At 30.1% G+C, this 27,586-nt stretch overlaps 1 protein-coding gene across 45 annotated transcripts in view; it reads right to left on the reverse strand.

Annotated features, from left to right (window-relative positions):
* Positions 1-27,586, reverse strand: part of LOC145260523 (MAP/microtubule affinity-regulating kinase 3-like) — a 416,290-nt gene that overhangs the window by 216,060 nt on the left and 172,644 nt on the right. For all 45 annotated transcript variants that reach the window (XR_013864311.1, XR_013864310.1, XM_080118715.1 and 42 more), the window contains exon 3: positions 12,860-12,913. Coding sequence is in view for 43 of the 45 variants with exons in the window: in XM_080118715.1 (XP_079974841.1) it covers positions 12,860-12,913 (54 nt within the window). In the remaining 2 variants the exon portion in view is untranslated. The remainder of the gene's footprint in view (positions 1-12,859; positions 12,914-27,586) is intronic.

The raw sequence follows: 27,586 nt of genomic DNA on the forward strand, positions 1-27,586 counted from the left end.
GAAAACTTTTTTTTTTTTAAACTTCTACTTCACCGATTCAGACATTTTATATGAATATTAGTGCGGACTCTGATTGAGCATAATTTTTGTTATTCGTGACAGGTGTTATACACCTCTGTGTGTGTGTGTGTGTGTGTGTGTGTGTGTGTGTGTGTGTGTGTGTGTGTGTGTGTGTGTTTATTTGGTTTGCTGAGGTATGCTGGACAAATGAAACACACACTGGTTCTACTAACAACTAACTTCATATCAAACATTTTCAAAAGAGATATATACAAACTTATTCTCTCATAAGCCTAAACTGCGCGTGCGTGCGCGTAACCAAATAGCTTTTATCAGCTATTAATGGATTGTGCTAAAAATTCAAATCAAATCATAACACACTACAATCCAATACAAGAGAGTCCAGAGAGTTGAGGTTATTTCCATCACTGTCCTAAGGGCAAACAAACTTTGTCACATACCAACATATTAGTAAAATTGCCTTAATATGCACTTGCAGCATAAGAATTACCACAGTTGCTTGTGTGTGTGTGTGTGTGTGTGTGTGTGTGTGTGTGTGTGTGTATATGTCTACTTTATTTTAAAGTACTTTTTTTTAATTAAAAAGCACAAATTAATGTGTCTTAATAGCAAAAAGAATTCGTTTATGGGCGGAAATTATGCAACATGACAGTATCATATCAAGCCAAACATTTTAACAAGCCATTATATGAATATTTAATTTTTTTTTCAAATTATTCAGACATTTTTCAAGTGAAAATAATATTTAACGAATCTGTTTTTCATTTCACTTTTAATAGATCAACTTGACATTTTAAAAATGTAGCTGTAAAAATCTTTTCAAATATTGGTTCTCCTATAAAAAATAGTGATAAAACGAAAATATATTCCAATCATAAATTGATCAAGTACTGTTATTTTTTAATAAGAAAAACAAATTTCTGGAGTATCCGAGGAATGACCATCTCTCCCATCATTTTGAAAAATATCTCTATAAACAAAGGGAGAATAACTCAAAAATAATTCATACTTGATAACTTTATGTTCTAATGCCTACAAATTCCATTGATAGCTTAAAAATAATCTTTATAAAACGAGTACATGCATTATATTTTTATTTTTTTGATATAAGAGAATTTTAAACAAAACCCCAAATATTTGTAAAACGGGTAAGTGTGTGTGTAACAGAGAGAGAGAATGTGTGAGAGGGGGGGGGGTCCGTCACCTAGTGAGCATCAAATTTACAATTGTAATAATTATTTAACAGAACAAACATTACTTTTAGTCTAATCTGACAAAAAGCCAAATAAATCTAATCTTTTACCCAACAATGGTCATCTTCAACTCTGCTATATGAAATATAAAGTCCAGACAATACAAATGAAGTGGGTTCTGTGTGTGGGTGAATTCAAAAAATGTTAGAAATAAATAATCTCCGATTTATGATATAACTATAAGAAACATTTAATAAAATTAGAATAAAAACGGCAAATCCATTTATGTACGTCTGCATTTTAAATCGCCCCCCCCCCCCCGCCCAGACCTAAAAAAAATTATTGGGCTCATTGGAAACAGTTTCTTTGTATTCGCAAATGTAAAAAAGCAGTATATACAATGAAACATTTATCTGTACATAAAAATATCAGAAAAAGTTATTAACAGATAAGCATAAAATTTAGTTATTGTTGCATGGAAAAAATATGCAATAACATAAAAGTAATAACAGTGATAGTAGTGCTAATGCTACTAGCATCGTTAACAATACAATCAATTTATAGGTTGTAGAATAAAAAATGTTTAATGTTTAACAGAAGTTCGTGTCTAGATCTAAATATATCAGAGCTTAAAAATAAAATATTTTCTTTATCATGGGAGAAAAGTAATCTTGAAAGAATTGGAGAGTAGTAAAGTGGACCTTGGATTTACTTTTTCAGCAGCTTCGTAATTTTTGCTTTCCTTACGTCTTCTCATATGAATATGAAGTTTCTGACAAAGAGAGGAGAATTGCTCTTTTCTGGCTCAGAATCTATCCATATAACCATAACATATCCATTAAAAATAGACTTTTTGTCTAACACTGTCCTCATAGGGAATGAAGTAAATAGGGAAAGATAGAATTAAAAAAACAAGCTATAACAAAGTATTGTTGCTGCAATGAAGTTCATCCCAATCAGGTTTAGCTAGCTCCGTCTCTGGCCTGCTATGGAAGCCCATATATGATGGAACTAAAAATTAAACCACAATAAGAAAATTTCTCTATCTTTTATGGACAGTTATAGTTTCTGAGTATCATCAACAAATGGATTCTTCAATAGAGAAAACCTGGCATCATGAGGCAAAGTCATCTTGCATGGCAACCAGAAAATGCTTGGCTCGAGTTAGCAAAGAACTTGAAGCCCAACTCGTCCTTGAGGATGGTGAAAACATGGCAGTGTCAAAGTTTTACCATTAGGAACTCAAGTTCCTAGTAAGGCCATTCAAGGCAGGCAATCCTAATATGCAGTGGTATTAGAATCACAAGATGGCTATAAAAGGCTTTTGGTGAAAATTCCAAGACATGTCAAAATCAGAACATGTGGCTATTTTTGGTCCATCCATCCCTATTAGATGATTTGGGGCATACAAGACTATTACAATAAGGTAGACCTGAAAAGACTTCCTCAAATTCTCAAAATACTTCATGTGACTGGCACTACACAAATTGATGTAGCGGGTCTTGGTAATCAAATTTGGGTAGGAGTGGTAAGTAAAAAAAAAAAAAAAAAAAAAAAAAATGGATAACTACTCTAACTTTGAGTAGAATTAACCTGACTCTGGAAAAAGACTACAAAATTAATACCTATTGCGATCGGACCACTTAGATCAATCTCCAGAAGTTTGAGTGTTAAAAAAAAATAATTTAAAATTACAAAAGTTTACATTACTTAATTACAACAATTTGGGAGAAACGCTTTCTGTATGTATATATCCAATTTGATGGTGGCTAAGTGGTTAATGATACAAGCTGAATATCAGAGTATGCCAGATTCAAATTCAGTTCATCCATCAAATCCACACTTGATTTTGTGTGTAACCTCCTAGAAATAGAGGTAAACAAAATATCCAATTTGAACAAAACAATATTTTTTCTACATTCTCCACATGTTGGTATAGTTTGTCAACATATCTAATGATGCAATTATCAAATAGTTAATGAGCTTTATTATTCTTTTCTCTATTTCCTATCATAAAAAGATTATTTCTTTAAAAGCAGACCTCATAGTTTGGAATAATGTTTATTGGATATGCTGACAACAAACTAAAACATTACATGAATGGTAATTTTCAGCAGATTTAGTGAGAAGTTTAATAGTATGCCAACAGTTACAGAATATTCCAAAATGCACTAGATATTGACTGAACATTCACCTAGGACAGGTTGAATTGGCTCCTCTCATAGAATACACAGCATCCAGGATGAATGTTGACCACACACAATGGTCTGCAGCGATTAAGATACTGGTATGTAGCTCGTTTTAGGGTCAGTGGCAAATACTGTAAACCCATAGACCAGAGACAGATTCAACATCAGCTTTAATAGCGTATAACTATGTCTTTAGCTGGCCTCCCAGGCATCTTTGTCAATCTTGGAGAGGTTCTGGAGCTTTGTGGATGAACTCCTAACCAACAAGTTTTCTCTTTAAAAGAGATTGGTCGAAGGGGATGATCCTGCACCACATCCAGATTTGACTAATAAAGAAAAAATTATGTCAGCAAACCAGCAGAATTTATTAGAGGCAGGTCAAACACTTTTAGCCTTTTGAGATCCGCAGCTTTCATTGTTTCACAACCATAGAGAAGGATCTTCTAAAATATTACTGTAGGAAATTATCTACAGTAGGTTAAAGTTCAAGTGTTTCGATAAATAAAATTGTGTGATCACTTCTCAGGTGTGCATGTGTATTTTATTACCTGTATGTGACTTAAACATTTTTTTATTGTCTACTGATCAAATATTTATTGAAACTCAAAATTCAGTAGCATAAAGTACTAAAATGAATTGTTTAAAAATCCTATTTCAAAAAGTTTGATTACATTTTTTTTTTACTAGGGGATCACCGCTTACAGCCCAAGGATCACCCAAGGATAAGTGTTAACGAGTGTCGAGTAGACAGTGAGACAACATAGTGATGATCAGTAGTGGTAGAACCTGGGTAGAGTTTGATTATTTAAGAGGCTGGCTCAACAAGAACTTATATTAGATTTGAAAAGAAGCCCTATGGTATTATGTTTCACGATTTGATTTTTCTATTGAAAATTTTCTTGCCAGTTTCACTAAAAGAGTTTCATTTTAATGCTAGTCTCCTTAATTTTTGACCTATCATTGTGATAATGTTATATTTTATTCTGCATTTATTTTTATTTCTTATGCTATTTTTAAATCTGCTTTGTGTATGACCAAAAACACAAAATCAATTTCAAATCATTGTTTCTCCTCAATCTGGAAATATACTTTCATGGCAAATTTCAACAACTAAATCTATTTAAGCAATTAGTATTTTTGCTAATAAACTAATATATTTTTGAAGATCAGATTAATAATTTAAAGGACATTTTGGGGGGAATTATAGATTGAAATATTTAATAGAATTTGATTTGTGTCGTAATATTGGGGTATATTTTATGTGTATATTTTGATATCAATCGAGTGACATGTCTATCAATCTATTATCCTCTTTCTGTTGATAAATTTGCAGAAGCTGGATGTCTTCGACAATGACTGCCTCCACCAAATTCTGTATCATAGTCAGGTTGACCGCACCTTGGCTATTGTTTCCCACCGATGTTTAAAGCATGTAGCTTATCTAAAAGCAGAATTAATCTACTTTTTTAGCACAAAAGTATCAGAAAAAGTGGGTAAGAATCAAGAACTTGGTTGAACTGATAGGCACTGATAGAGAAACTGGCAAGAAAATTTTCGATAGAAAAATCAAATCGCGACTAAATATGGAATCTAATGTTCGATTATAGATGATATGCAACTTTGTTCAAATGCGTGTAAAACCTGAAAGATTGTAAATTTAAATCACAAGAAAAAGATGTCCGCATTTTCAACCTCATCCATACTTATTTGCCTATCATCCCAAGGAAAAAATAAATTCACACATTTAAACCAAATTCTGAAATTATGTTTCTGAATTTTTTAGATGAGGATTGATAATTCATATTTGGATTTTTTCAACTATTGTTCTCATCTTGAGTTATTTTCACAATGTTTTGGTTGATATAACCTCCGAGCTTCTTCAGGTGTATCTTGTCAAACTCATTTTCCCAAATAGAAATTTTTATTTTAATCAATAGTGGTAGCATGCTCTCGTTGAGTTAGTCATGAATGGGTAGAAATCCTAAGTAATTTGCAATTGTATTTTGAGTGCAGATTCCAGAATTTGACAAAAAAATTCCATGAGTTCAGCAAGATACACCTGAAGGTTGGAGATTACATTGACCCAAACAATTTAAAATAACACTTAAGTCGTCCGAATAATCACAATAAAAGTAAATTCTGCAAGTTTGCACATTTCTTTTTCTCACAATTTTGCAGTTTAAAATATAGTGTATTCTTTAAAAAAGAGCATTTTTGACACCAAGAAATAAAAATTATTTTCAGTTTTCTTTTTAGTGTTATTTTAAACTGACTATTTTCACTTCACTTAGAAAAAATTAAAGTAAAAAACATGTCATCGATGAGATGAAAAACATTAGTCAAATTAATAATAAAAAAAAAAATAAATAAAACTATAAATTGTGCCAAGTAGACATTTGATTTTGTAAAAATAAAATTTTAAAGAAATAAAATAGTTTGGTGGTTATATACAAAAAACAAAAATTTAAAACTGTCTAGTCATTGAATTTTTTAAATAATTAAACAACCATCTTTGAAAATCGGAGAATAAGTCAAATTTTTTTATTAGGAAAAATAATTTTACAAAAAAAAAAAAAAAAAAAAAAAAAAAAATTCTATCAGACACGCGCAAAGACTGATTTTCCCAGTCGTAAAATACACTTAAATAGGATACTTTGATTAATACAGATTTTGTATTTATTATATTATGCCCAATATATAGTAATGATTTAAAAAGTTTAAAAAAAAAAAATGACTTGTGCGCCACCACCGAGAATCAAAACCAAAATGTTTAGCTTATGATTTACTTTTTCCTTTGACGTTAATGCCTGAGCTATGACGATAGGTTTGCTGCAAGGCTAAAAATTAAAACATGAACCAATAGCTATTACATTACGCATGCATATTCGTAATGCTGTTTGACCTTCATCTAGCAAATTCCATTTTCTTTTCACTTTTGCACCAATTTTCTCCTGCTAAAAGACAAATATAAAGTTTCACATGGGTTCAAATACCATATAATGTCTAGACCAAAAACTAGGTACGTACAAAATGAATGCTGATGCTCAAAATGAATGAACATTTAGACCTGTCCCTTTACTTAAAAATTCACAAAAAATTAGGAAATTAACTAATTTTAATGAAATTTTCAGTATTTATCAAAATAATGATCACGGAATATATTGAACCCATTATTTTTATTTAAATCTTAGTGGAAATGTATTATTTTGTTTAAACAAAAAATACCTTTAAAGTTATGATTTTCTGTAGTAAAAAAAAAAAAAGTGAATGGATTTATTTTTGCTTTTTTCATGAAAATAAAGTATCATAAAATTTAACAATTAAAAAAAAATTATTTAATTTTTACAGGAACATTATGATAAAAGCCCCTAAAGTCTGTATTAATGAATTCGATATAACTCAAAGAAAAACTAATTTCCTGAACTACCGATATTATCATTGAATTAAGCATTGTTTATTTAATATTTTCACACAAAAGATTATAATAGCATAAAATATTTCTATTTTTTTTTTTTTTTTTTTTTTAATTACAGGTTTCACATAATTTTTATATGTAAGATTTTAATATTTTCCTTGAATGAATGTGAAACTTTCGGCATAACGTAAGTTTTATATAATATTGGCCAATAATTAAAAAAATTTTTTTTTATTTAAAAACAAGAACATAGAAAAATAATTAAATTTAAAAAATGGTAAAAATGATACAAACGTCGAGGATAGAAATGTACGGATATCTGGAGGAAAAAAAGAAACCCAGTACCCCCCCCTCCCCTTTAATTACATGACATCATTCTCAGACAATTTTTTGACTGTTTCAGATTTTAGGTTTCCATATAATCCATGTTTACAAAACTATCATTTGTTGAGCTTTAGGGGTTGTTTTGGGGTTAATTAAGCTATTTTTTGTACAAACAAGGTTTTTTTTTAATTTAATTCAATATCTTAGGACTTCATCTTTGAAATAGACCCAAAAAACTAATATTTATCTTTTAAAGGATTTTTACAATGAATTTATTTAACTTCAAAATTTAGCTGATTTGGTTTTTGTGAAAACATTTTTCATTTTTTTTTTTTTTTTCATGTGTACAAATATTTTTTTTCCCCTTTTGGAAATTAAGTTTAGTCCTTAATCTTTCAAATGCAGTGAAAAAACAGTCAGAAATCTAAAAAGAATTATGACAAATCGTCTTTCAAAACTAGGTCCCCCTATCTTTATTCGTTCATTTTTGCCCATACCTATCAAAATTTTTTAACAAATATATATATATATATATATATATATATATATATATATATATATATATATAGAGAGAGAGAGAGAGAGAGAGAGAGGTTTGTGTTTACTATAACCTTTTTATGCAAATATTACAGAAGTATAAATCATGTAGAATATCTGCATGAATATAATCACACATAATAGTTAACTAAAGATGATCATTCCATAAGGAAACAAAAAAAAAACTAATAGGGAATTAATTAAAATGAATGATTAAAAGAATATGCAAATTAGCTAGTTCTTTTGCAGATGAATGCAATTCCACGACCCATATATAACAAAGTTGTATTTTCTTTTTAAAAAATTTTAAAAAGGGGAGGGGGGTATATGATTATCAATATACAAAAAAAATTATAGGAGTATAAATAATGGCAAGTGCAATTGGCATTTAAGTTTTTCCATTTTAAATAAAAAAAATTGAAAAGTTAAATACTTGTTAAATTATTTTGTTCTTTCTTTTGAAAATAATTTAACAAGTATTTTTACTTGTTAAAATACTTGTTAAAGTAACTAAGTTTTTGAGAAAAAGTGGAACTAATAGACAGAAATATATGTGCCTAATTCTAAACGCAGATTTCATGAACCAAGCTTCTTTCCTAGAACTGTCCACATGTGGAACTGTTCCATTAGCCTGCTTCCCACCCATTACAATATGGTAGCCTTTAAGTACAATGTAAACAAGTTCTTGTTGAGCCATCCTCTTAAATAATCCAAATTCTATCCAATCTACACCATTAACGATTACTAAACTACCACCTTACATTCATTAACCCTTATCCGTGTGTAGTCTTCAGACCTTCATAAGTGGTGACTACCTTTTATTTATATATATATAATACACTGGATATTAACTTCCATCTTGTTTTATCCGAGAGTACACCTAATTACCAATGGACTACTCCAAAAACTTGAGTTGATTTGCTTTTTAACTTATTTTTCTTTTTCCCTTTGTTACTCTTCTCTTCTTCGTATTTAATTTTTTAAATATTTTATCAGAACTTTATTAAGTTTGTTTTTGAAGTTCTTAAAATAAGTTTTTTTTATAAATTGAAACAAAAAATTTTTCTAAGTATTCGATTTTCTTATATATTATTTTGTATATTCTCTTAGCATTTATTGTTCTTTTGTCTTCTCTCTTTTACCCTCATCATACTGTCCCCTATCAAATAATTTTTCCTATTTCTAATCTGAATGTTTTTAAAGTCGGTGTTGTCTTTTTACCTTTACTTTTGTATAATGCTGACTTTATCTTCTGATGAGAAGCATTTAGCTTCGAAATGCCATGGCCTAAAGATTTCTCCCATATTCTTTCTTATTGGCTTGATAATTTAATAAAGTTCCTATATAATTTTATGCTTTATCTTCTTAATTTATTATATGCATGTGTATTATATACTGTACTATATTTTGTTACTAATTTTTAATGCCGTATCCCGGGTTCTACTAAATATATATATATATAAAAGAGAGGATTTCATATTAAGCTTGAACCCCATACAGCTTTTCTTGTTTTATTTTTATACTATCAACTAAACTAACAGATTAAGAAAAAGCATTTCAAGTTACTATTCAAGCCCAATATAAATATCCTTAGGGGTATGACGGGTATAAGTAATGTATACTTCATGGAGCTGACTCTTGGCTAAATTACATGATTTGTCAGCTATTTCTGGCATGCAAAGCAAACATTGGAGGAGCTGCTCTCTCAGCATTACTTGACTATTGCATAAGTTGTTGATGTGCTATTAAGACCCTCAATAACTACACAAGCATTATACCTATAAAAAATAAGAACATCCACCAATCTGAAACTTTTTGTTGTGCTGCAGACAAATAACTCAAGTAACTCTCTCTCTCTGTAGATACTGTGTTGAATATTTGCAGAGCAATAAAAAATGAGCTTAAGTACTAGTCTACACAAGAGGGGGTGGGATGTAAGTAATTTTAAAAATTACATTTCTTATATAGCTTTAGTAAACCTATATATAATAATCACACATAAAATCATCTTGTTAGATTTTCAAATTTAAATATTTTCGCTGATTTTTTATTTTAAAAAGTCATCCCCTCTTTTCGATTAATTTAAACCTTCACCACTTCTAGTTTAGCGATGGACAGCGGCAAAGAAGTCACTTTTTTTTTTTTTTTTTCACATTCTTTTCCTCCTTTGTGGTAAGGGTTTGAGCCTGCCTGCCACTTTGTTTTTTTTTTTTTGCTGAACACACACTTCCAAACACCCGGGCAATGCTGGGCACCCAGGCTAGTTGATAATATAACATACTTAGCTATAATTTTTTGGGACTAGACAACTGCCAATACAAAACGTTAGATAATCACCTAAAAAGTCAGTCAGTAATGAAGATAAGAGTTACACGAGTTATAAGTCTGTAAAATTCAGAGTTAGTATCCTTAGAATTAAATTGAAACCTCTTGCAGGTTCAATCTCTGAACGTATATACTATTCACTGGACAAAGCAGAGGAGAGTAGAGCGGTAGCCCTCGATATATCAGGCTTTTGACAGGATATGGCATGATGGTCTAAGAAAAATCAGATCATTTGGTATCACTGGAAGAACACAATGTAATTAAATCCTTCTTAAGAGAAAAATCCAGGTTGTCCTCGACGGTCATACATCTAAACAATGATATAAATGCGAGAGTTCATCAGGAGTCTATCCTGGAGCCTTTATTCTTCTTGATATTCATAAATGACCTCCCTGATAAAATTGTTTCTGAGATGGGTATATTTGCTGATGAAAAATGAACACGTATCTAAGGAAATGGCAGAAGACCTCCAATCTGTAGTGGAATGGGGACAAAAATGGATGGTCACATTCAATGCTGCCAAGACTAAGTTTGTTTCCTTCAATAACTACAAGAAACCTCTACCACCAATAGCAATGGCCAAAAACATTACCTGAAAGAACTTCCTTTAAACTCCTCGGGAACATGAACTAGAATAGATACACGGAGAGCATTGCCAAGGCTGCTGCGAAAATGGGCTCTCTACCGTGCTAGAAAACTACTTATGCTTGAAAGTATTCTGTACCTCTATAAAGCCACAATTTGCTCTTGTATGAGTACTGCTGTCACATTTGGGCTGGTGCATCTGCTACTTGGACAGGGTTCAAAAGAGAGACGCCAACCTGATAGGTCCTGAACTGTCATCTAGGCTTCAGCCTCTGTCCGATTGACAAAATGTTGCATCCCTCTGCCTGTTCTACAAGTATTTTAATGGTGAATGCTCTGACAAACACTTGTACCCCCCCCCCCGGACGTAAATACCCCCGACAAACCCAACAAGAAGCTAAATTCCATCCCTACACAGTAGAGATCCCTAAATGTAAGAAAGCCTTTTACTCCAATAGTTTCTTCCCCTGAACTACTAGACTTTGGAACTCCCTTCCGGGATTCTGTTTTCTCAACTGTACTGACATGCAGAAGTTCAAGTGTAATGTGAACAGACATCTTGCTACTAATCTCCCTTCATAATATGCCTGCAACTGCCTTGTTTGGAGTGAAAATTGAATTAAAAAAATATTAGTGTCAGGATGGTACTACAGTCATTAGGAATATGGAAGAGTAATTGCGTCAGTATTGTTAGCAGTAGTGTCATTCTGTAGATGTTTCTTATAGATGGAATATATAAATCTGATTTTTTGAGATAAGTAATATTAAATATAGCTTTATTTTTTTTTGCTTTGTGTATAAATGACTGTTAAAAGCGTTATTTTGGATATGTGTTTTCACTATGGCAATTGTTATATAGAGAACCTTTTCTATAAAAGTTACATTTTTAAAACAAATCAAGCATTGAAGGAAAAAAAAAAAAAAGCCAAATTTTTCTATAAAAAAATATGTAGCTCATTGCTTGAATGTAAATGCTATTTTGATATGTTTACATTCAATGCTGTCGATTTATTTGAAAAACATTTTCAGCATTTTTTTTAGTTAAAACAATATAACTAAAAGGAAAAGTATTTTATTTTTTTGGTGCTTGTGAAAAATGGGATTTCAAATCTATTTTAGGTAAAAATATTACATACTTACGGGTCTTGCCAAAATTAGTAAAAATTGCAAAAAACGATGGAGTAGAATATCTGCTAGAATTTTTTTTTTTTTTTTTTTTTTTTTTTACAAAAAAGATGTTAGCAGTCTGCCATTATTTATTTTAAAATGGCAGCGTTTACTTGAAAGCAAGAAAGATAAGTCAGTTTGGGGTTTAAGAACTCCGCAACGGTAACAAATACAATAAATCTCTAATTCAATAAATATTATTTTTACTTGTAATTATTTTTTTACTCAATCATTTTTCATAATTTTTGACATTCTTATTAATTTTGACATGCCACTTAAGTACATAGCGCTTTTACCTTACATGTAAAAAAACTATTATTCTAAACAAACACCTTTTTTGCCAGATAATATTATAGAATGTGACATTCACAGGTAGCAACAGTTGATGAGTTATATAAAAATAAACTGCTAAGTGTTTGCATTCCAACTGACTCCAACCAGTTTCATTCTCCTTAAATATATATGAACCATAGTCACGTCTCAAGCCATGTCACAACAAATAAATATAAGACATAAAAATGGCTAGTATATTAAGAAATCTTAACGGTAAGATGTTAGAAATGATAATTTGATTTTATAAATTTAACACATTCAAGAGGAAAAAGGATAGTTAAAGAAAATTTATGAAATACAAGGTCTTACGTACAATATAAAAGAAACTGGAATCTTACATCATTCTAGTAATTATTAGGGCAACCGAACTCATGAAAAACAATTTCAAAACTACCTGGCAAATATACCCAATGAACCAAGTCCACAAGATACAAACAATTACACTTAAAGGGACGGTTCAAATCTTAAAATGATCTCTAGGTTGGAATGTATGAAAGTGTCTGATATCCTGTAATATGCCCCATTACCAGCTAGAAGAAAATAAAATTGAAGATAAAAAAAAAAGTGGAAAATCTTGCATGAAATTGTATATCTTTTACTCAAGATATATTAGCTCAGTTTTTTTATTACTATATCTATTGAAATAAGAAAAATAAAAATAATGATAGAATAATAACTAGAATATAAAAAAAATAAAAATCAATATTTGCATTTTATAAAATTCTTTAACTTTTTTTTTTTTTGCTTAAAATAAAATCTTTAAATCTTACCTTTTGCAAACTGGAAGGGTTTATCTGGGTTTTATCAATGATTTTGATGGCAACCTGTAAAAAATAAAACATTGAAGAATATAGTATAGTTGTGTTATTCTTTTTATGTTTATGGTTTATCTCTCATTCAATAAATATTTAAAATTTTATTTAATCCTTGTTCTTTTACATTGTACTTATGAGAAAAATAAAATGTCTAACTTGAAAAAAAGTGTCACTAACTCAAAGTTGTTTCAGTCTATATACGAGTAAAAAGTTATGAAAATATTTTCTTTGTGTTTACTCGCAAGTCACAATTTTGCCCTAAGGTTGTTTTCTAGCAAATTAATTTTGACTTGCACCGACTTTCACCTAGGATTAGTTGATCTGGCTCCTTCCATAGAACACATCCCGAATGAATGCAGACGATTCACGATATAGCAGCTTAGATAGTAATGGACAATTAGTTTTGGGACTAGCTGCAAACGCTGTAGACCTATGTACTGGAGGAAAGTTCTACATCTGCTTCAGCTGGCTTCCCAGGCACATTTGTCAACTTTAAAGTAGTTCTGGAGCTTTGTGGATGAATTCTCCTGGGTTATCTTTTTAAGAGACTGAGAGGGATAATCCTGCATAGTGTCCCAATTCGGGTATTGGAGACGAAACAGTGCCAGCAGACCTGCAGAATTTGGCAGAGAAAGTAAAGGTCAAACATTACCAGCCTTTTATGATCTGCAGCTCTCATTGGTGAAATGTCAGATGTAGAAAAGGATTGTCTGAACAAGTGTCTAACTGCAGACTTTTATGCCTATTGTGATCTCCCATCGAAACCAGACAAAGTTATAGGTGACTGAAAGCATGCTGAGTTTAAAAAAAAAACAAAAAAACTTTGCATGTTATGGGAGTTCATTTCGAAGGAGATGGGGCAGATTTTATCAGAAATATAAATGCACTTAGTGCAACATAATGGTACCAAACGGTTTAAATAAATACAAAAATTATATAAATTAAATGCACAATATTATAAACATAGAAAGCAATTGAATAAACTTATTAAATGGAAATCTAAAAAAAAAATTGATACATTTTGGTATTTATGCAGAATAAGAACGGTTTTATTGCTGAAATTTTCCAAACCATTTGCGTAAAATGCCGGAAGGTGTCAAATGAAAGTTGTGATTTTTTGGCATAATTGCTGGTCAATTTTTGATAGGAAAAATATTTCTGTTATTATAAACACAATTCAGTGAAAAATTAATTGAAAAATGAAAACAATATCCTTTTTGTTACAAAGAAAATACAACAATAACTGGATTATTTTAATGAATCAAAGAAAATTAAAATCCAAATAAAGAAAAAAAAATACATAGTTTCATGAATATTTATTTTTGAAACCACTAATAGCATGAATCAAAATAAATATTTACCTTTATTTTAATAAACCAATGATAGCAAATTAATATTTTCTTAGATATTAAAGTTTCCTGCTGCAATTACATTGGCTCAGCATTTTAACATTTTTCGGCATTTTACATAAACTGTCTGGAAAATTCTGACGATAGCATGGTACTTATTCTGCATAAATAATTTTCTTCTGTTTTTTATTGCAAATACATATGATGAAAGTTTTTGTTTGTTTAATCATAGATTTAGCCGTTTTCTCTTAAAATATTTGGAAGAAAAATAAAAACTACACACACACACACACACACACACACACACACACACGGAGTGTTCCAAAAGTAACACTTGCTATATTTTTTTTCCACCTGAATGGATCAGAGGGGATTGCAAATTGCATTTTATTTATGATCTGTACATTTTATTCATGATCTGAAAGTTTCCTCTCTCTGTTACAGATATTCACGGTGTGAAACTAAGAATGCAACCCCCGTTACGGATGTGCTTCAAAAAACAGGCGTTATTAAATTCCTGGCCAAAGTGAATCGAGAATGATGGTAACCATGTACAAAAATAAATTCTAGAACATAAAAAGGTTGTTCATTTTAATGGTACCACTCACATCTTTGTAGCTCTTCAACTTTGAGTATAAAAAAAAATTTTTTTTTTTTTTAAATAAATAAAAGGAAGCTTTACCTATGGAACTACTCTAGTTTATATAACGATGAATGAATTGGACAAAATTATGGGTGATAAATAACATTTGTCCATATCATAAATATAACATTCTTGGCCATTAATACAACCTTTTAAATCAATCTTAATTTTTATTAGGATATGCATGTTTATACATCTTTCCATTTGCTCAATCATTACTGAACATGATGTAACATGTGCCAATGAAATCAAATGGAATGAGAAATTGTGGGAGGACCAAAAATGGTATTGGTTATTTTTCAGCATATCAACTATTTTTGAATTAATGTTGAATCCAGTAAATTTGGGAAAAGATGTTATAATTCAAGTTCTTTATATCGTCAAATATTTGTTTAGTGTCTGATTCAGGTGTTTTGGAAAGGAAAATTGTTTTTGATTTTTCAGAATATGATTGAGTTTTGTAAAGACAATAACATTTTTGGTGCATTTCTTAGTCTGGAAGCCAGTAAACAAAACTGGCTTGATCTTGTAGCACCAGAATTTGGATTTGAGTTGCAAAGTCAGATTTTTTAATTTCCAAGAATCAGCAGAGTCTGAACATTGAAAGACTTTAAAATAAGAAGTTGGAGTCAGATATTTTGGAACCTTCCAATTCAGCACTGCTGATTTTAATGAAATGGGTACTTCATAGTATATCAAGAACATGCAAGGTTTCTAAGAACCGAGAGCAACAATTAAATATAAGTCAAAGAATTTCCTACAAAACGCAGTCACAACAAAGTAATTAAAAGATTAATTAACTTTAGAATTAACATTTTTTTTTCTTTTTACATACAAGCAATGAACTGATTACTCAGGTTTTAGAAATCAGGAAATTCCAGAAAGCCAGTCACCAAAAATTTTTTAAAAGCTGGCAAGTTTTGAATGTTACAGACAGTAAAAGTGAAGATAAACTTTATTTCATTTTAATTTTTATCAAACAAGCAAATTAAAAAAAAAATTTTTTTTTTTTTTTAAAAAGCCTGCTCACCATCCGACAGCTATTAATCTCACTTTGAAGTATTTTTTCAATGCATAACTTGCATTACACAGACCCGACATTTCTTGAGATTGATGATCAAATGTTTCACACTCCCATATTTTTATTGTTATCAAAATCGGGGAAATATCTTTAATATAAATAAAACAGTAGATATGTGTGCATGTGTAAATATTTAACCAATAAACTAAACTACTGGTCACATAACACTGAAAGTAACAGAAAATAGTAATCATACACCAAGGATGATTTATAATGAGTAAGACGTAGAGAAATTGAAATGCAAAACGTTCATTTTAACTCGCTGACATTTCTATTAGTTTGTGCATGTGTAAACCAATCATAGCTAAAAGTGGTTTAATTTTATAACTTATCTTTCTGTCGAGTTAACTCAAACAGTATGAATGCAGCTGCAGTGCAAAATGAGGGAAGGCAGAGGGAACACAATGTTTTAGCTTCAATCTTAGCTGATGGTACTCAAATTATTATTATTTTTATTTTTTTCCTTTAAAATCAATCCTATATATTAAGTACAATATTTAATAGAGAATTGGTTCTGCAATAATAGATACAAAATCTGCATGAATTAAAATATATAAAGTGTATTTTACAACTGGCAAATCCCTCTCCCCGCTTGTCTTTACTATAAATCTATTGTAATTTTAAAAACAAAGTTTTCATTTAAATTACCTCCTTTGAAAATTAGTATTTTCAAGAACGGTTTTGGTAATTTATCAATTTTTTTTAAAAATTAGTTTATTTAATTACTGTTAATATTAACAAAACTATTGTGTGTGTGTGTGTGTGTGTGTGTGTGTGTGTGTGTGTGTGTGTGTGTGTGTGTGTGTGTATAAGACTATGAAATAACAAATGAATAACATTAAACATTAATTTATTATACACTTTTTAAAAAAATAGTTATACAAATAGCTGTGTTTGGGTTGTGCACTTTATTATATATTTCAAAAGACTGTTATAAGAGTGAACCCTTTTGATAGTAATCTAAGTGCGATAAACAAAACAAAAACTTTTGCATGGCATAATCACGTTTACACACCAGTTCTCGTTAGATCACTGAAGTTAAGCAACATTCACCCTAGTCAGTACCAGATGAGTGACCATTTGGAAATACAAGATGCTTTATATAGGAGGATGTCAACACCTTCCTGCAAAACGTACAAAAACCTAACGTCATCATCTATTCTGATTGGAACATACATACAACTGGGGACTGCTTGTGAATTTAATATTCTCTTGATACTTTCTCCTTTTGAGGAAACCAGTTCAACCCACCCAGGGTTAATACCATTGGTATATAGAGTATACATTTTAAGTAGATTAATAAAGATCAAACAGACCATGATTTATAATTGTATTGATTTGTATCTTTTTTTTCTTTTCTTGTACTTTTTATTCTTGATTGTTTTACGTATATATTTGGGTTAACTAGCCGTGGTTACAAATCATTACATCATAAGTTACTAAGAGTTCTCCAATTTTTAAAAAACTTGTAAAATTATGTCATAGTCATTATGAGACAAGACTGCAAAATTTTAAACAAAGAGGTAAAGCAATTAGGATTTTCAACAAGATGACATTCGATTCTACAAATTTCTTACAAAGATTCGGTCTATCACGCATTTTCAGAACTCTTACCTTTTCAATAGTCAAATAATAATTAAACAAAAAACAAAAAAAAAAAGCACCTACAGTAAAATAAATGAATAATGAATGTTTTTTTTTTTTTGTTTTTTTTAAACTTATCTTTTTTATTTTAGGGGAGGGTATAGTTTTTGAAGGGGGAGGGGAATTTTTGAGACCTGTTGTAAGAACATAAAGTTAGAATTTAGCTTTATATATTTTACTATCTGTACTCATTCGGCATTGAAATCATTTTTGTTTCTAATATTTGTTTGTACAGTTTTAAAGTGACAGTTGACAACTTCTATATTTTTCATTTAAAAAATGAGTTACCCCTATCGATTTCATTTTTGGGTGATTATTTCAAACTTTTTCATATTAGCAGTTGTCTGGGCCAGATTAACTTATGAAAAAAGTCATAGTAAAGTACTTACATTGCCAATAACATGGTACAACAACAACTAAAAATTAGCTAATCAGAGGTAAAGTTTGATTTGTCGGCTTAAATGCTATTTAGATCTGAAAATCTAACAAGATAATGTTAGATACATTAAGAAACGAAAAGGAAAGAAAAAGGATCAATATCTGCTTTTACTTAAACTTTAATAATTCTAATCTTTCTGGCCAAATAGGTAAAAAAAATTTTTTTTACTTTTTAGCTTTACAAAATAGTATACACTTAGATGTATGAAGTTTCAGTGATTTTCCAGAATAGCAAAACAGGGTGAAAAAAAACAAATATATAACAAATAAATTTTACCAAAGGAAAGCTAAGTTACTCTTCTATCTGGCTGGACAAGTTTTTTTTTGTTTTAACTTATTTTAAAGTGTGTTTTTACTTAAAAATAATGGTAGTGTAAAATCTGTAAAGTTAGAATAAGAAACAAAATGGCAATCTCAGAGTCTTGATAATAGCTTAAAATACAGATGAAGCCACCATTTTGTTTTCTCAGTGTTTAATTTTCGATTTTTGAATGATTATTGAGGCTCTCGAACTACCATTTTGTTTTTCATTCTTAACTTAACGTTTTACACTACCTATATTTTGAACGAAAAAAAAAAAAAAAAAATACTTTAGAATAAGTTAAAACATAACTTATACAGAGTATGAAAGTAACTTAGCTTGTGTTTTGTAAGATTTGTCGTATATTTTTTTTCACCTCTTTTTTACTTTGTTAGCCATTCTGAAAAACCACTGAAGTCTAGTTTAATATGTAGTCTCAACATGAAAAGGTTTCATATCTTTGCATTGTTTTTCTCATTAACGTTTCTGTGTTATACAACAAAAAAAGAATGTCTATAGGACAGCTGAGCACTGAAATATAATCTGGATATTTGAGTATTGGCAAAAAATTATCGGTTCTTAATCATAATACAAATGAAAACAAGGACACGCCCACTTTTTTTTTTTTTTTTTTTTTAGAAAAATAAGCAACTTTTTAGGGGCATGACCAATGTCAGCCATCTTAAGTCAGAAAATAGGTATTATTAAACCTGTTGGGCAGTTCCTATTTACTTGCCTCCCCACGAGGGCAAAGTTAGACATGAAGTGTTTTTAATCTGGGGAAAATCCAGCTCCCAAAATGGGGCACTCTGGATAGGAACAAAAATTTAAATTGTCTCAGTCGTGAAGGAGTTCTTCTCAACTGACCGAGGACAGAAAAGATAAAGTGTAGCATCAAAACAGATACTATACTGATCTTGCACGTCACACATGAAGAGTGTGAGAGAAACGATCTCTCACCATACCAAGCGAAAACTATCTTAACATTGTCATATATACATATATTTGAATAACAATTTAGACATATATAAAAGCTAAATAACAAGGATTTTTTTATATAAATTATTTTAAAGACACGTGAGCTTTCGAAGTGTCCTTCTCAAATACAGACTTTACTTTTCTTTTTTAATCATCCTTTCCATTAGAGACATAAACAAAAAAACTCATAGATAATAGTTTGCTTGATGGAAATAACGATTGAATTGGAAGGTTCACATTTGTTACATGTGGCTGCACGTTTTTAAGATAAATATTCACTTTGAAACATTGTTTTGTATTTGAATTAATATCTAAAAATTTATAAAAGTCATGTTTACATATGTGCACACGCAAAAACAAATATAAGAAATAGTTTGTTTACTTGTTAGAATTGGAAAGAATATGAATATAATAGTGAAAAAATAAAATCTTTAAATATCGATTAGTATTCATAACTTTAACACAACTCATTCAACAGAACGTTGAAAGATGTAGTTTTAATAAACTAGCAAACCCTGTAAAAAATGTGGGTTCTTGTCCAGATTATTCCCTATATTAACAAAACAAAAAATAAAGAATCTGTATAATGTATGTACCCATGACTGAGTGAAACTATCAGATTCCAAATATCATGTAAAAAAATTTTTTTTTTTTTAAATCATAGTTTTATTTTTAAAGAAAATCAAATTTTATTAGTAATAGATACAACTGCTTTACATCATCATCTTGAAAATAATTTCAAGAAACGGGGAAGGGGTAACTTAATTCAAACTTGAGCTATTTTTGTTGTAATGTCTATGAAGTCTCATAATCAGTAAAAATAATTTTACTTATAAAAACAGAACTATATGAATTTACATGACTTTTGGAATATATTGTTTCGTCAGGGGAATGTACATTTTCTTTATTTTTGTTTAAAATATCGGACGAATTCTGGACCAGAACCAAAATGTGTAGTTAAGAAAATTATATCATTTTATTTACTTGGTGGCAAAAACTAAATTTAAAACTACATTGCATAGGTTACTGATATCACTCTTTCACATGTGAATTATTCCTCTCTTTCATCTGTTTTAACATTTCTCCTCTCATTGTTTGAACATTTCGGTTGTTAGGTAACTGTGTTCAGTATCAGCTGTGTTGCTATGGAAATTAATTGAAGCTTAATGAACAGGTAATACACATGCACATTAATATACAGAAAGAACAACTACAGCTATGTACCTAGAAAACCAGACAATGATATAGGACATGAATGAGAGAAACAACTTCAGAAATTAGTGTCCCCAATAATGATGCGCTAAACAAAACAGAGTGAAAAGATAAAATGCCAAGGTCTTAGGAATGACATGAAAAGAAACTGGAATCTTAGGAAGATCTCCATCATTCCAGTAGCAACTGGATTCATGAAAATTAATTTCAAAAAGTACTTGCCAAACCAAATGTAAAGCATACAATTACAAACAATTGCACTTAAAGGGACGGTCAGAATCTTAAAAAGATCTGTCAGTTGGAATGTCTGAGACAGTGGTGAATGTTCTATCCAGAACTAAAAAAAAAAAAAAAAAAATTTTTTTTTTAAATTGTACATTGAAGGACCTTGTGGCAAACTAGGCTGGTCTGAATAGCAGAAATTTTAGGAGAGTTAAACTTTGACCTCACTGAACTGCAAAACAAATAGTATCGTTTAATAGTGAACAAGAAAACCATGAACTACATCCTGATCACGTTAGATGTAGGTATTCTATTCATAAATATAGAAACTGAGCCAGAAGACAGATGTAAGATTGACTGCGATGCTACAAATTTCAATCTCTTATTTCATATAAACATAAAAATATATAAAATTATATATGTATAAAAAGATAAAATTTAAAAAGATCTTAATCCGTATTCAGAAAAAAAAAATTAAGAAAACACAATAAGCTGATTTTTTTTTAAAACCTGCAGAATTATACAATCCATAGTTACAACAAATAAAGTGTCAGATTTCTTAATCACTGACAAAATAGACACACAAATGACCATTATTATGGACGCATACAATAGACAAATACTTTTCTTGTTAATTCTTATTGATCTTTAAATCTTATAAATATATATTACAAAAGTTAATATTGAATCCTTTTTGGAAAAGCAACACTTTTATACAACTATCAAGGCTATCTGGCGTTGCTCGGGGCCGTAAAAAATATAATAGAAGGGAGTTATAAAAGTGTGTGCAAGATCTTTATATTGAAACTTATATCTTTCTCTCCTTCCATTTTTTGCACAAACCTCTACCCTCTGCCACCCCTGCCCAGCCCATTTCTTGCTTTAGTACATTGAAAATAATGTTAATCATTCACCTCTCTCCTTTATATAATAGCTAACATTGGAAATGGTTGACATTCCTGCCTCCCCGACAAAACCTAGCCCAGTTGGCTCCAAAGGATACATTTTTCTAAATTTTAGACAATTCATCCAGGGCAATATTGACCAACAATATGCCAACCTTGTGGGTGTTTGTTTTGTAATTTTTTTACTTTAACTGTCCTTTATATTATAGAAAAAAAGACAACGAGAATACATTGATTTAACAATGAAAATGAAATCAAGAAATCTACATCCAACAATTGGAGACCATTTAAATAGTACTACACTTTGATCAAGAGAAAAAATCTTTTAATGAAATAAAAATTAAGATGTCCAAAATACTACACTTTAAATCTCCAAAATCTTGCTTGCATTGCAATTAAGTGGCTGCCATTTTGAATGTAGATTCAATCACCACAGCAGTCAGCATGTTATTTCCAGAGACTAATCGGTATATTTTCATTGATTTATCAATACGAGGTGCAATATTCACAATACGTGTTTATAGAAAAATTACTTCTAAATGACTAAGTTCAGAAAAATTCTATTACTAAGCAGCTGTGTGTTAACATTGTTGACCAAGGAAGAATTATCAGGCAAATGTCTGCAGTGTGATGATATATGAAAGTGAAACCTGGTCAGTGGGGATTGAAGACATGCGTTGCATCAAGAGAAATATGATAATGCTGTGATGGGTATCAGAGTTTTAAAGACCGGTTAAATCTGATGACTTCAGACAAAGATTAAATTTGGACAGTATAGGGAAATGTGTGTAGAATAGGAGCCATTGTTGCTTTGATCATATTAAAAATAATATGGGCAAAATTCTTGGATTAGAGAGAGTTAAATAAAAACCTGACCAAAGATAGGTCAGTTAAGTCAATTTCTAAAGACCATCCAATACATGCTAATATGTTAAACCCAATCTAATTTCGTATTTATTGATATTGTATACCATTATTTTATAGTTGCATTTGTGATGTTAGACTGTATAATGATGTTAACTTTGGTAAAAAATTAGAATGTTCCTTCTTTAATCGGATTTTTTTTTATTATTAATATTTATCAGAATCATTCTGATACAAAACCTATCTAAGAACACTTCTAGACACAAAGTACATTTATGTGAAATTTCAAAGAAATTGGTACAACCATTTCAGAAATATAGGGAACTCACACACACACACACACACACACACACACACACACACACAGTGCCTTTTATATATAAGTAGAGATGAAATCTGTAACCAGACTTAATCTGTATTTATATAAATATAACATGTGAGATGAAAAGCTAACATTTTTAATTTCACTTGAATTAAAATATTTGTCAGTTTCTAAAATGTTCAGAAAGTTGAAAACAATATCAGTAATGGTTTTAGTGAAAGTTCCCACATAAAACTGTTGTATCATGTACTGCAGCTTTTCATTATATTAAAAATATTATTCGTCTCCTCCCCTCCCACACAGAAAATTTAAGTAAAATGAAACAGCATTAGTTATTTATTTAGAGTAGACAGGGTATTTGTAGCATAAGCAAATAGATGACCAGGAATCCGAGATGATGACCTCTTTAAAGTTGTAGAGTTATTTGTTATATGGTGTGCAAGATACACAAGACATGTTTTATAGGTCAGCAAACAAGGCTGTGAAGTCGGTTGTCCAAACACCTGATTTGGCCTGAAAAATATAGTTTATATCTATCTAATAGTGGTCAACATTTATTAAAAAAGACTGTTTTTCAAGGTTCTGTAGAATAATTTTGAAGGGTGGGACAGGCAAGACCACCATTTTTAACATTTTTTTTTTTTTTTTTTTTTTAGTCTTAGAATTTGCCCAGACTTTTTTTTTTTTTTATATTTGAAATCTCTCCAGACAAGATATGAAGCCACTTGATGTAAGGAACTAAAACCAAATACTATTTTAAGATCAAAAACTAGCCCAAGATAAGTATTAGATAGATTGATTCTGATGTAGAAAACAGCAGTTTCCCTTTGTCAGAAACAGCGCTCATGGACAAACTAATAATCATGCATTAATATCGTTTTTTTTTTTTGGGGGGGGGGATACACACCCTCTGACCCAGCTTTAAGTAGAATAGTGACTTGTGTTAAACCAATCATATACAATAGATACTGAATCAGAATTAAATCACCCAAAAATAGATTGATAAGCAGCCTGGGAACATGACAAAAGTAACAGAAGTAACTCACACATCATTCACTATTGAGTATGCTATATACCTAGAAAATGGAGCCAGTCGTTTTAATGTTCCATAAAAGACTTTTGTTTTGTGTAAAATCAAATGGTCAATTTTATTTAACAAGGAAATTAGTTGGGAAAAAGATTAATATCGTGTTTTCTCGAAAGAAACCATGTAAAGCTAAATCATATTGAATCATTTGTCATGAGTTTGGCTAATTAAGTGTATCACAGTTTTCTTTTTCTTTTTTTTTTTTTGGTACTTTCTAAAGTAGTTATTTTTTGCTAAAACAGAATACAAATAGATCAGTCTATATTATAAAACCGATTTCCATACTATGTCCAGCCTCCACTTCATTGGACATTTACAGAATATGCATCTTCATAACAAATTGAAAGAGTTAAAGAAAGAAAAAAAAAATCACTAATTAGCGTTAAATTGAAAATGGTTTTAGTTTGAACACAAGTTAAAGTTCCATTGTTCATCTTGGCAAAAGTTTTTTCAATTTTTTCTTAACTTCAAAAAGCTATGTTCTTGAAACCATATGACCTCTTGGGATGAAGTAAACTTATGGACAGAAAAGAATGGTGGAGAGTAAGACGACTCAAAAAAAGCAGTGCATATGATGAGCAACGATTATCTAAGCCAGAACTAGTGTAGAATTTAACACAATATAGGAACCATTAATTAAAATATATATATATATATGAGTCATAAGTAGTAAGACTACATAAAAAAAAAAAGGAAATAAGATTAAGGCTCCTAAAATTAAATACTAGAATTGTCAGCAAACTCTTAGTAAAATTCAGTTGCAAGTTACTCTTCTAGAAGTTAAAGGTACAATCCTCAGTGCGGGTGACACTTAAAATACAATTGCGAATTACTTAAGATTTCTACCCAGTCAAGGCTGACAGAACAAGACTACCCACATGGATTAAATAAAAGGTTCCATGCAGACTCCAGAGTTCAACAGAAAGATACACCCGAAAAAGGTTGGAGGTTACATTGACCAAAACTTTGAAAACACTAAAGATGAGAGCAGTACTCCGAAGAATTCAAGTAGGAATTTTCAAAAATGTAATAATATGTAAGTTATATATAAAGAAACAAAGGTAGTCATTAATTAAGGAAGACGTTATCAACAAACAATGACGAGAAGCATGTTTAGATGTTTTTCTGTGTGAATTCAATTCCCGCAGTATCATACATTTTAATTTTCTCTACAATCACACTAAAAAATAAATTGCATGAAAACAATATCTGAGAAGAAACCACTTATTAAGTGGTTTAAAAATTTCTTAAATATGTATTCAAATAAACATTTAATAGATGGGAATTCATGTTATTTTATAGAGAAATGACAATTTTTATGCCAGTTTAATGCTAAAGGCATATGTTTAGAGAAATGTATTTAAAGTATATTTTTTTAAATGTTGGTTTTATTACATGCTGAATAAATATACTCTGATCAGCTTTATACATCGTATGTTTTAATAATTTACACATTTAAACCACATGTTGAAAATTAAACAAAAAAAAAACGACTACTGTATTGCGAGTGTTAACCTCCTTTAGTTATTTATATAAAAATATCAGGGCTACTTGGTGTTGCCTAAAGAAAAGTTATTTCTATAAAATTTTTTAAAAATTAACCAGAACTCAATGGGGACCCAATGAATTACATTTTTTCAGTACATTAAAATTAAGAGTAGGACTGTTTTTAATGTCCGTGTGAATCTATAATTTGAAGAAAACAAATTGCTAGTACTATTTCTCACAGCAGTTGTAAATAAAATTGAAAAAACGAAATTTGCTAGCATAATTTACACCTGATAAAATCATTAGAAACTGTAAAATAAGTCGAGAGATATGTAAATTAGGTCACATACATTGGTTTCATATAAATTAGGTTAAAAGCTACATGCAATTTTTTTTTTTTTTAGATGAGGAATCAGTAATAAAAACAAATATAAAAAACTGATAAATAAAAATTATTGATTTTTAATTTTAACTAGAAAAAAAAAAAAAAAAAAAAAAAAAACGGTCCAACTCTGGAATCAGATTTAAAATGTCTGACACAGACTCCTACAAAAATTGTTGCCTGTCAATCTCTGGATTGAGGACAGTTATTCAGGCAAACTAGAAAGTGGCATGAAAATGGAGTATGAGTATATCAAATACCAACAAAGCACACAAAATAGAAAAAGGTGCGTACATTGTCAATTTTGCATAGATTAAATTACTTTTTTTGCATTCTTTTCTCAAAACAACCAAAACTTGTTCTCTCAGAAGGTAAAAAGAAATTTTAATTTATTTTATGTACATGGTTCTGTATTAAAAGATTTTTGTTATATCAGTTTTCTTAATGAGAAAAAATATGAGGTGCGTATGACTGTCTCTTAGCCCTAAATTTGTTTACATTCTTGAAAATATTCTTCACAGTAATCTTGGTAACCGTAAAGAATAAAAATTGGTCCTTGTTTAGAATTTCCTCTTTATTAAAAACTAGCAGAACCCGTTAACCGGCATCGCCCAGTAGAAACACCCCACACCCCTACCGTGTAGAAAAATTAAAGTACAGTTGATGTTAGTGATTTAAAGTGCATAATACAGGGCTTTATATTGCAAAAACTATTTGTATCTGTCAAATGTAAATGAGATATTGTTAATCAGCGTAGTGGAAAAACCTATAAAAGTTGTCATTTTAAAGAAAAGTGTGTAGAGGTGGATCTAAGGTAAAAATTTATCTTAAGAAAAAAAAAAAGTTCTATAATAAAACATGCCCACCCCAATTGTAAAAAAAAAAAAAAGATAAATGAAGTACGGTTGTTGTCTCCCCCCCCCCCCATGTTAAGAATGCTTTCGGAATAGATACCCCCCCCCAACCTCCTCATGTTAAGTATGTCTTTCAGAATGGACACTCCAAACCTCCTCATGTTAAGAACGGCTTTCAGAATAGACATACCATCTTGCCGGGGAGGGGGGGGGGGCAAAATATTTGCTCCAAATTTAACCTTGATAATCGCTGTGAGGATCCCCAGGTACAAACACTATGAAGAAAAAGAAAGGAAAGTTGTCAATAATAAAGAAATCTATCAGTTGGAGAGAAAAAAAATCAATAAATAAACCGCGTTTCCAACAGTGATAGATTTTAAACTTTTAATGCAACATAAGTGTGTAAATTGTTAACGCATACTTTTTTTTATTGTTAAAAAAAAACGAGCATTGGTACTCCCCTTCCTCCACCTTTAGTGATGGTAAAGAAACTAATTTAATTAGAAAAATCCAAAGAGGGGGGAAAAATAAAAAAAAAAAAAAATCTTTAGTCTATATAAATGAAATATTTATCATATGAAGTAATTACATTCACTACAATATAGTGACTTGGCTAATGGGAAAAAAAGAAAAGCGTGTGCATATAAAACTGGAGAAACGGTGAAAGAGAAAATGCACTTTTAGATTCATCAAGGACATCCTTCTCCTCCTCTTTTTCCTAAGCAGTCAACGCTAATTTGAAAATATATTGCACCTGTTGAGCACAAGATTTTTGGTTTCTCAAGAAAAAAGTAAAAGAAAAAATAAATATTGGTTTTTCTTTAGATTACAAAATATTATATAAAACCTGAAACTTTAAAAATTATATATCCCCTCTCCCCAAACCAAATACATAAAAGAAAATTATATATA

Source organism: Euprymna scolopes, chromosome 36, assembly GCF_053919585.1.
Source record: "Euprymna scolopes isolate OS-2025 chromosome 36, ASM5391958v1, whole genome shotgun sequence".
NCBI lineage: Eukaryota > Metazoa > Mollusca > Cephalopoda > Sepiida > Sepiolidae > Euprymna > Euprymna scolopes.